At 45.7% G+C, this 11,770-nt stretch overlaps 1 protein-coding gene across 1 annotated transcript; it reads right to left on the bottom strand.

Moving 5' to 3' along the window:
- Positions 1-7,824: 7,824 nt before the first annotated feature.
- Positions 7,825-10,889, bottom strand: LOC144785106 (urotensin-2 receptor-like). Its single transcript, XM_078664202.1, has one exon. It carries the CDS (start codon positions 10,333-10,335, stop codon positions 9,220-9,222), a length of 1,116 nt encoding a protein of 371 aa, XP_078520328.1. The 5' UTR covers positions 10,336-10,889; the 3' UTR covers positions 7,825-9,219.
- Positions 10,890-11,770: the final 881 nt, after the last annotated feature.

The following is an 11,770-nucleotide window of genomic DNA, read 5'->3' as shown; positions in this document are numbered from 1 at the left end:
AAACAAGCTTCCGGGGACCGGTTTCTGGCATTACAGCCGTCTTCGGCCCGGCTTGCTTGAATCCTGATGGTGCAGTGAGCAAGGGACTCATGTCTGAGCAAAGCCGGCTGCAATGCCAGACTAATTTGCATGTAGCCAGGTTCTGAACTGGGATGGTGCAGTGAGCTAAAAAACGGTGATGGATCAAGCCCTGATATTTTGACTGGGTAGGAGTGTTCTGCTTAATTCAGATACTCTGTCCATCCCACCCCCTTTTATGAATCGTTTTGGCCACCATAAGTGTGGTAGGGTATACTCAGATGTGAGTCCCTTGCTCACTGCACCATCAGGATTCAAGCAAGCCGGGCCGAAGACGGCTGCAATGCCAGAAACCGGTCCCCGGAAGCTTGTTTCCTTTCCAGTAAAGAATTGGCTTGGTAGTTTGGTCTGCCCTGTTCCCATGATGCACTGGGCCAGGGCCAGACTAATTTGCATGTAGCCAGGTTCTGAACTGGGATGGTGCAGTGAGCTAAAAAACGGTGATGGATCAAGCCCTGATCTTTTGACTGGGTAGGAGTGTTCTGCTTAACCCCTTCCACGCTGATGACGAGCTGGGCTCGTCATGAGGTAGCCTCCTGGCACGCTGATGACGAGCCCAGCTCATCACGTAACATGCGCTTTGAAAAATCTCAGTGTACGAGCGGAATTCCGCCCGCACGCATGCGGTTAATTCAGATACTCTGTCCATCACCACCCCCTTTTATGAATCACCTTGCTCAATAAGACAACAGCTGAAGCATTGGTTGGAAGAATGTTCTTTGTTTGGAAATGTTATTTGTAAGAGTTGGAACAGTTAACTAAAAAGTATGGATGGGTGATAAACTCCACTCCTCCAGTGAAGTTCGCTGAGTTTTGCCTACTCTGAGCTCCACTTGGAAAAAACTCCACCAACTGCCATGTGGAAGACTTTTTCTCGCATGCAGCTTGCCAACGGTAAGTTGGTGAGCGAGAGAACCAAATACTGGACAGCCTCCTGGCGAGATTTCTCAAAGTGGGCGGTCACAGCAGGTTGCTACCACTCGCATTGAGAAAGCAGGCACTTGGGTTCAGATGGCTGCCACTCGGGTTAGGTAACCTGCCAGTGGAGCAGGCAATCTACTCAAGCACAGGAAAGAAAACAGCGCCCGCTTGAGCACCATGTGGTGCCATTCGTGGTGATTTTACAGCACGGGAAAAGCTCCTGGCGCTAAAAATCAGCATGATCAGCATGTAGTTCCAAAACTCTGTGGCTTGTGGAACTCCACTGAATATTTCTGAGTTTTGGGTAACTCCGAGGAACTCCATGGAATGAAACTCCATGAGCTACCCCCACCCCTATTAAAGGGTTTCTGAGCATGGTACTTATTTGCCCCTAGTGTGTTTATAAAATATTTAGATGTAACTTGCAACCTGGGCATAGTGAAATGAGGAATATTTCGTACATACCATATAAGGCGCTCCAGGAACAAGCAGCCTTAAATGCAAGTGGGCAGTCATGGGGTGGATAATTAGTAAATTGATCCAGTGCTGAATCTATTTTACAGTAGCAGTGCTTGCTGGACATTGTGGGTCCCATGTTTTCAGTGCATGAACTATAGTGCGCCTTTAGTGGGAGCCGAGGTAGCAGGAAAGGGAAAATAATGCCTAACAATCAATTTAGATAAAGGAAAACAAATCTAATATGTGAAGCCCAAAAGACTCTCAGATATTTAAAAAAAGAACACATTGCAAACAAATTTCAATTATTAGAATGTCGAAAGAAGGGACATGGAGTGCTTAACTCGGGGATGAGCAGCAGGAGAAGAGGCTGTTACTTCCCAGTGAGTGCTAAGTATAAACTAAGCTCATGGCTGATTGTTAGTTTAACTTTCACTCAAACTCTATTTTGGGACATAGGGTTTGCTGGGAAGTGTAGGTTGTTTGTGATTTGTGGCTGCTGTGTTAGCAAGTTAATAAGGCATAATGCAAACCACTGGTATTGTAATAAAATGTGTTCTCAAGTTTGGCTTCACGAATGTGACTTACTTCATTCATTCAACAAATATTTTCAGGATTAGTTGAGCGAGAGACAAGTAAGTGTCAAGCTTCGGGAATGGAGTGTAGCTCTTTTGACAGGCATCTGATGTTTTCTTTATGGTACCGTTTTGAAAAAAGATGCCTTCACATAAGCCATTGAGGTTGAGCAATGCATAGCTTGGGTGTAACAAGGTTCAGACAGTCTCTTATATTTAACACATCCCATTGCAGTGAGTGAATGTATGGGGGCTTTGTGTCTGCAGTCTAAACAAAGGCAATCAACACAACTATAGGTACAGAGCAAATTCAAAACATGAAAATGTTGCATAGAACGTCATTTCTGTTCAGAATGTGGGGCACCAAATATAAAGAGAACTCTTCAAAGCTGCAAAATCAAAAACCTGATTGTTAACATCATAAAGAGGAAATATATGCTTAATATTTTCCACCCACATGCTTAGCCTCCAAGTGTATGAAGTCCTGTGTGATGTCTTGAGAATGGTTTATCTGTTTTAGTCAACTGATCTGTGTTTTTGAGACTGTGGTTGTGTTTTTATCATCACAAGTATAAACTTAAAGTCTCAGGGGCAGCAGGCTCCTGGCAAAAAAGCAGCAGGGCCTGAGGCAGGTGTGCCATTTGTCACTGGGCACAACAACATGTTCCCCCTCTTGTACAGTGCCATATGCCATGACTGCATGCCCCACTAGCAGTACTTAATTTGAGCCGGTGGTTTCCAGTGCTCAGTACTGGCACTTGATTGTCAGCACCCGTTCTACTGACAGTCCACCACATGGTGGCGCTGCCTGTTTAATTATGAAATGAGCACAACAACTGTTTATTAATTTAAATTGCATTGCAAATGAATAATACCAGCCTCTCAATCAATTATTATAGCTTATGTCCTAAAATAGTGTGAATTGTCACACTTGTAAGAGTGAGATGGTTAGGTGTTATGTTAGTCCTGTCATTGCCAGCACTGGCAAGGGCATTGCATAGTGCAGGCTGCAGTAGCCTTCCGAGAAGTTCCCTGGCACTTCATATTTTATAAATTAAGCACTGCTCACTAAGGCCCCAGCTGCACTTCATCCTGTGCCCCACTGTGCACATAACACTAGTCTATACATAACCCAGGACACCTCTAATATACAACACCCAATGCTCCCCTCATGCACAATGCCAGTGTCCCTCTGATGCTCATCAGACAGTGCCCCCCTGCAGTGATTAACCATCTTAGGTACATCACTAATACATCCCTACTTGCACATCACCCATTTGTTCCCATCCTGAACATCATGTTGTGCCCTGCTGGGGCACATCACCCCATGCCGCCTGCTGCACAGAGCCATGTATGGCTCTGGTCTGTGTGCATTGATGCTTGTGTGAAAGTGTGACCCTTTTTCTGTGGGACTTTGTGAAAATAGATGTCTGTAGCTGTGTTTCTGCTGAAAGTACTGTTTTTGGATAGAATGTAGTATGTTCAGTGCTTGTTGCAGTACACAAAAGTTAAACGTATAGAATGTGTCATTATATTTAACATTACACTTGTTAGTGCACGTTTTTGAATTCTGAGAGCTCTCCAACATGAAGGCGCTATTGAGCATTATGTTAAAAAGATTTGCTGTTTTCCTCGGTATCTTCTTGGGGCAGCCAGTGATGATTTACATAAGAAAAAGTCAATGTTATTTAATTAATGTAAACCGACCACTGATGGTAGCTTCACCCACTTCATTTAGTCAATGTATCCACCCTGCAAGGATAAAATGCTGAGTCCACCCTGCCAGGATCCCCACGGATGTCAGCGGTGAGTGCTTAAGTCACTTAGTGGTCGGACAGCCAGGCACCTAACAGGAGTTTTTCTTGCAGCGTGCGTTATAAATGGCTACATTTCCCCCCCTCAGATTGTAAAGAGAGTGCCAATGCAGCATGTGAAAGGTCAAGTTAAGGGTCATATATAATTCCCCGTCATGGCATTATATTTTACAGATGTGCTTTGTAAATTCCACTGTGCAGTGTCATGTATCAACATCTGGCACCACGGGATGAAGTGACCCTGGATGAGAAAGGTCAAAGGGCACAGGTCGAACGTCTGACATAATTTAGCGATCTGGAGTGCATGTGTTTGGCATGAGAAGAATTAGCAGAAGTCAATGATGTACGAGCATCTGCGCTCAGAAATAGCAGGAAAAAAGTGTTAGTTCAAGTTATGTTTATTTCTTTTAGAGCGCTCTATGGCACTACAAGGCCCCCCTCAAAGTGGAAATTATGGGTCAGAAGGAAACAGTGCTTAATTTGTAAAATATTAAATGCCAGGACTCTGACCAGGAGGCCACTGCAGCCTACACCACCCATTGCCCCTGTCATTGCTGCCAAAACAACGTATAACCATCTCTCTCGCATGTGAACGTGACAGTTCAGATTATTCCAGGTCCCCAAAGCTAAAGAAATGGCTGGGGAGGCAGGAATTAGCAATTTTAATGTATATTATATTCCTAAACACCCGCTGTTATGCTTATCTCTAAATTAGATGAGCAGCGCCACCATGTAGTAGGCTGTTCCAAGTATGGTGTTGACAATTAGGTGCCAGTGCCCAGCACCGGAAACCAATTAAGTGCCTGTGCTGAGCACCGGAAAGCACCAGCTCAAATTAAGCACTGGACGGAAAGGGAGGATCAGTTGAAGAAAAGGGGTGGAAAAGGTGGAATTAGTAGGTCAATTTTCGAATGGATCTACATTTGACAAAAATTCTAGTTTCTCAGCAGACGAAGGGAGGAATAGTCCAGGGCTATCTGGTTAGCTGGTCCTAAAGAAGAGAACCGGAGAGGGAAGGGTGTAGAAATCAGAAGAGATGAGGACTTAGGGTTGAAAATGCAAATAACTCTCGGCATCCCACAGATTGGGGTGATGGGGGTTTCTCCTCTAGAAAAGGGTGACATCAAGAGGGGTGGAGTAATGAGTAGTGTCTCACTCAAACTCATCCTATGCATTCTTTTTTTTAACTTTATCCCTAAAGAAAGTGGCAAAGTGGACAAAATGACAGTGCACCTAGTCTGCCTTGCCTGAGCTGCAAATAGACTGCACTGTAAGACTGCTCTAGGGTTAATGCACCTGCCGCAGAGAACTGTGCTGCCGGCTGTAAAACTGCTAAGAAAACTCAGGTGTTTGATGCACTGGCTAGGGAAATCTGTGTGTAATCTCGGGTTGTAGATTTGAACCATGAAATAACACAGATGATTGTCCAGTCTATTGTAGAGGGAGTAACAGACGTCTCAGTGGGTTAATGCTTTTATTGGAGAGATCTTTATTTATCGTGTAGGTTACAGATTAGGTGAAATATCTCCTTGAGTAATGCACCCACTTTAACCAGCTAAAGTATACAAAAAAGTGATGGATGGAATGTTGAATTAATCTCAGCCGCTGGAAATTACTTGGGCCGTGTTATTTTGCACACCATGTCACCCCAGTTTGGACCCAGCTATATGCAAATCAGTCTTGATCCTGCTACAATGGAAACAGTGTAGCCCGAACTGCCAACCTAAGTCCTCGCCGAACCGGGACCAGAAATCAAGCAACTCAGGACCAGTTTCACCTTAGTTATGGTCTTATCAGCCTGGCCGCATCCAAATCCATCATTATTTTGCACACCATGTCACCTCAGTTCGGACCCAGCTATGTGCAAATCAGTCTTAGCCCTGCTTCAATCGAACAGTCCAGTCTGAACTGCCAAGCCAAATACTCCCTGAACTGGAACACAAGCAACCCAGGACAGGTTTCAACCCAATTATGGGCTCATCAGACGGGTGCAGCTTGGTTTCATTGACACAGTGTGCCCTCGTCTGGTCATACCCCGTACCACTTATGGCGACTCACTAAAGTACACGAAAAAGTAATGGATGGAATGCTGGAGTTAATCTCAGCCTCTGGTAATTACTCGGGCCGCATCCCAATCTATCGTTGTTTTGCACACAATGTCACCTCAGTTTGGGCCCAGCTATATGCAAATCAGCATTGACCCTGCTCCAATCGGAACAGTCCAGCCTGAACTGCCAGGCCAAGTCCTCCCTGAAACGGAACACAAGCAATCCAGGACCTCTTTCGCCCTTGGTTGCTTTTGTTCTAATTCAAGGCGGACCTGGCTAAGGAGTTTGGGCGTGGCTGTTCCTATGGATAAATACAGTGCATTTCTGCCCTTTCACTTTGATGTAGGGCAGCACAGCAAGGTGACCAAATTCCCATAAATGAGGCCCTTTATTTATGGTGAAAATAGCTGTAGGATTGTAAAGACCAGGGTGTAATGGTGTTGGATTTGTGAACATGTAATTGGGACTAACTCAAAGCCCCAGCATACATATGTAAGTGACAGTTAGTAGTATACAACATAGACGCTCATAAGTATATTAATTTTCTTGGGCTTTTATTATTTTCTTTGATCACTTCCACACCTCTATCTTGACGTATTACTAATTATTTTTGTCCCAGGACCTCAACTTCATTCTCTGTCTTTCTTTTTCCTGTGCATTCTTCCTTGCCCCTCCTGGGTTTTTTTTGCTATATTTTCTGATTGTTTCAGTTGTTCCCTGTTCCCTCTTTTTGTTCTTCTCACCTTCCATTAAAAAAACGGTTATCTGTGCTGTTTCATGCTCTTATGATAACAGGCATGAGACTTTGTAACATGAATTTTCAACAGACTTTGGTGTCATGGATAGATGTGGAAGTTTGGGTCTCCACTAAATTGAACATCTATGATGTAATTTTGTCTCTACATATTGCAAGTGTTTGTCGTTCAATTGTTTTCCCTGCCCTGAGGAAGTCGTGGGATAATTTCCCCGGATGACGAAACACGTATTGGCTGGATCATCAATGAAGATAATAAAAGCCTAAGAAAATAAATACTGTTATGAGCATCTATGTTGTATACTACTAACTGCCACTCGAATTTGTGTGCTCGGGCTTTAAGTTGTGTCTAAGGCAGATCCCTAGGGATCACACTCTGGGGATTGGGGTGGTCTCCCCCTCCCTGAATCACAATAACAATTTGCACTAAGCATAAACATAACCGTCAAGAGTTAGCGCCAAAACCACATGGTGCCATATCACCCACCTTGTAGTATGTAATTGCAACTGTCCCAGAAAGAACTCTGCGCTGTTGGTTTGTACGTATTTACGATTTGAGTCACAAGGAGACAAAACAAATTGCTCAGCGTCACACAGTGTTTGAGCAAGCGAAGTCAGGATTTGAGCCCTGAATGCCAGTCTGAAAGACAGCTCCGCCTAAGGTGGAGAAAACTATAGAGTCTCATACTAAGTTATAGAAGAAGTGGTCAAAAGAGGAAGGAGTAACCACAGATGAGCTAAATTCTTCAATTTAAATCCCCCAAAAAAGGCTTCTCAATTGCAAGATCACAAAAAACATACATGCAGGTGGAGCCACTTTACAGACACCAGTCTATAGCCTGGGGAGATATATGTACCATTTATGTTTTGAAGTCTTTAGTAGGTGTCCCAGTTTGACAAGAGAGGTATACATATCACAAGATGCAGTTTTAAATAAAAAGGCTGATACTGACATAAATATAGTGTACCACATAAGTGCTATGTGTGTAACCCTGCCTGCATGTTGATATTATTACACACTTAGTAGTGTCCAGGAGAAAAGACATTCACTTTCCTTTTCGAAAAACAAATAACATGGAACTATAAACCGAATTTCAAGAAATTACAAAATACATACAAATGAGAACCCAGAAATAGACACATCTCGATAATAAACAGAGAAAATAAGCTTTCTTTATGTGAAAGGGGTTTATTGTAAACTCCTGCTTAAATGTTTCCTTTATTTTTTGGCTTCGCTTAAATGTTTATTTTCTTAGCTCCGGTAAAATGGCTTTTGAAACATTCATTGCATGCTTAATTTTAAAAATAGATATATTTTTGAGGTGGAGGAATGAATGCAGCATCCCGGTGAGACAGGGCTCAAAGGTTGGGATTCATGGCTGAAAGTTGGACACAAAAAAAATGTACAGAAACATCAACTGTTTAAACACAAAATGAGAAATCATATCTATCTGAATGTATAAGTTTCACCTACAACGTATGACTTTAGAAAACAGAAGAGTAAGGCAAGGGCAAAATGTGTGTTAACTTAAATCCATAACCATTCCACGGTGGTTGGGTGATTATATCAAATAATGTTTTTGGTGTATGCAAATATTTCGGCTTCCAAGAAATGTAATTACCGTTCATATTGTTAGTGAATCCATGAAGTGATAAACGAGAAAAGTACTTTATCACTTATTCAGAGTCAGCAGAAAGTAATTGCAAATGTATAATTATATTGTTTATCTCAAAACTGCCTAAAAAATTGGGAGATGTGCTTTCAATGCATCAATGCCCAGACTGTAAAAGACTGGCGGGTTGTCAATGTCCCAAGAAAGTACTGGACCAGGAAATTTGTGCTGTCATTTCCAGGCAACATATGTCAGTTCTTTGCCTCAAATTGTGTGAGAGCTTTAAGAATGGCATTCAGCAATCTAATTACTTGGCACAGATGTTTCCAGGAACCCAGAGGGTACTTGGGAGAAACACACGAGCTCCACGATGTACCCTGTATGCTCTGGTCGTATGCGCCTCATCGGTTAGGGTTGTCCAACATGAGTCCAAGAAGTCCAGATCCATGCCAGAAATTCAAGATATCCATGCAAGAAAAGTTACAAAGTCAGATGTTACCATGAATTTCAAGATATTCATCCAAGGTGAAATTACATTCTAATAGATAGAACCCGAGCTTGTTTAACATAGTCAGTTGATTTCCTGAATTTCAGGATAGTCATGAAAGAGTGAATAACCAAAAATTACTTTAAATGGAAATTGTTTACATTGTCAGTGGTTATCCTAAATGTCAGAATTCCTATGCAGGATGAACACACATACAGTATATTTAAATGGAATGCATTTACATAGTTAGTGACTATCCTAAAAATCTGGCATGGATGCGACCACTCTCAACTTACGTTGGACAGTCCTGTCTAGGTTATGAAGAGATAGCCCAGAGTCGGGATCTACCTAGGCGCAAACAACGTGGCGAAGATTCACTTTAGCACAAGCCGATGACAATCACCCCATTGACAACAGACCTGGCTGGATGTGTTTCCAGACTGTCCAAAGTACCATAAAAGTAATAGTCATGTCTAGACCGCAGTGGCCCCTGCCATGCTCCCCTTGAGCTGTGCAAAGGCAATAGATTCTGTGTAGGGGTGGCTGGCAGAAGACACTGACCGCCTGGATGAGTGCCTCTTGGGCTTCTTGCCGGATGGTCCATTGCTGGAATTCTTTTGCCGGTTCCTCAGGTACTCCTTGTAGTTCTTGGAGAGGAGGGTGTACAGGAAGGGGTTGATGCAACTGTTGCTGTAAGCCAGACAAGTCACCATGAAGTTAATGTAGACCACAGTTTTGCTAGTGAGGTGGCCAGGCTCGTAATAGTAGATGCTGAGAAGCTGCCACAGCCAGAAGGGCACAAAACATGCCCAGTAGGCGAGGACGATACTGAAAATCATGTACAATACCTTCTGCCGGGGGCACCTTTTTGTCTCCTTCGGGCTGAACAGATCAGTTTGGGACTTCCAGTATGTCCGAGCCAACTTGATGTACAGGTAACAAATTACTAGCCCCGGGACTAGGATGCAGGTGTTGAAGAGAATTGTAAGGTACACCTTGTAGGCCTCCATCTGCCACGTGGGGTGGCACATGCGCTTGGTCACTCCATTCTGGTGGCTTGTCCGAAGGTCTATCAAGATCATGGTTGGGAGGGCTAGCAGAAAGGACCCTATCCACACCATGCACATAATTGTCCGCCTATAGTCTCTGGACCGCCCGATGGTGTCCAGGGGTTTCACCACAGCCAGGTACCGTTCTGTGCTCATGATGGTGAGGATGAAGATGCTGGCATGCATCGTCAGAAGGTCCAAACTGAACAAGATGCGACACCCAATGTCTCCAAAGTACCAGTCCTTCACGAAGTATGTGCAGACCACAAAGGGGATAGTGGACAGGTACAGGAGATCCGCCAGGGCTAAGTTGACGATGTACACGTACATTGACCCTGCAAACCTCATTGAGAGGTTCATGACCACCAAGGTGTAGATGTTGCCCCCCACACCTACCAGGCACATCACCGCAAGGATCCCACCGAGGAACGAGGTGACCAGCATGTCGTTACTGACCTCAAGAATCTCCAGAGAGGCGTTCACATGAGCGGTAGCGTTCTTTGGGCTCCACGGCAACGTGGTCGCTTGGTTGAGGGCCATGTCTCTAGGGAGCCCAGTAATCCAGTCTCCAATCACTCGGACATATGTGTGAGCGTCAATGATGCTGATGGAGCAAAGCAGACACAATAGACCCTCGATGGTCTACTTTTTGGGAATGCAGGTGCTATGAAGTCCAAAGCCACTCCTCCTTCCCCCAGTCACCGCGAGTCTAGTCGGCCATGGTGAACTTTTGTTGACTGCACCTGCAGGGGCGCACAGGTGGGCTGCAGCGTCAGGACCATGGTTCCCTGGTTGTATTTGCAGATTCGGTTACAAAGAAGCAATAACCCTGGCACGCGCAGGCTGGTCTCACAGAAGCAGGGATGTTTTGGCGGGAATCTTCGGGGTTCGGCTCTGCACGTCCTGCCAGGCTGCCTGCAGCATGAGCGGCGCTGATAGTTTGCACAGACAAAAGTACGCGTTCCTGGCTGAGCTGTTTTCCTGTCAGCGGTGCCAGCACGTTCAGACGCTAACCTGCTCCCTCAGACGGGTTTCAGAGGCGCTCGTGCCCCGTGCCAGGCTGACTAGAAAAACACAAAACCGTGGTGAATTGTCTGAAGTGGTCTGAACTTCAGTCCAAGGCGTCCGGCGCCACGCTGGGCTCCAGTGAGTCCCCTCCGGTCTCCAAGGCGTCCGGCGCCACGCTGCGCTCCACGGAGCCCCCTCCTGCCTCGGTAGTGGGTTAGAGGCAGGAAGAGATGCGATGCTCTTTCCCAAGTCACGTGAAGTCAGGGCAGGATTTACTTCTCAAGAAACGTTGACTAATTTTAGACCAAAAACAAACCAGTTTTATGCGTAGACGGATCCTGGCAGGACACGTGAAGCTGCCACATGCAGGGACTCTGCGTCCAGACAGGGCTGGCGAGGAGGGGGTCCCAGGAGACGGGGGCAGAGTCCACGCTGGACGAGCAGCTGTGTGCAGCTGGGCTAGCACGGGGGGAGGGTCAGGTTGTCAGGGCTGAGAGCAGTGAACAGGCAGGGCAGGCACCAGGGGTCAGGCTGGGAGCAGCGTCCACACCGGAGAGGCGCAGAGCACTTCCAGAGCCGCGCAGTGTCTACAAAGAACAGGCACTTAGCACGTGTGTGCAGGCTGGGGACCGAGTGCACGGTGGTCAGGCACAGTGGTTGGGAGCAGATCTTCCCACGCAGGCAGCAGGACGCGTTCAGAACAGCTGCTTGCAGGATGGACACCGTTCCACGTAGAACAGGCTGTGGCACCTGTGTGCAGGCAGAGAGCAGGACAAGCACAGGGCGGCTGTGTGCAGGCTGGGGGAGTTTCTTCTCAGCACAGGTCCTGTATGCAGGATGGGAGCAGTGTCCATGGGGGTGGGAGCACAGAAGGCGCGCGCAGGTTGATTGAAGTGTGCACGCAGGACAAGCACAGGGCGGCTGTGTGCAGGCTGAGGGAATTTCTTCTCAGCACAGGTCCTGTAAG

This window comes from Lissotriton helveticus, chromosome 10 (genome assembly GCF_964261635.1).
Source record: "Lissotriton helveticus chromosome 10, aLisHel1.1, whole genome shotgun sequence".
Classification (NCBI taxonomy): Eukaryota; Metazoa; Chordata; class Amphibia; order Caudata; family Salamandridae; genus Lissotriton; species Lissotriton helveticus.
This window is presented reverse-complemented; position numbering and strand designations above follow the sequence as displayed.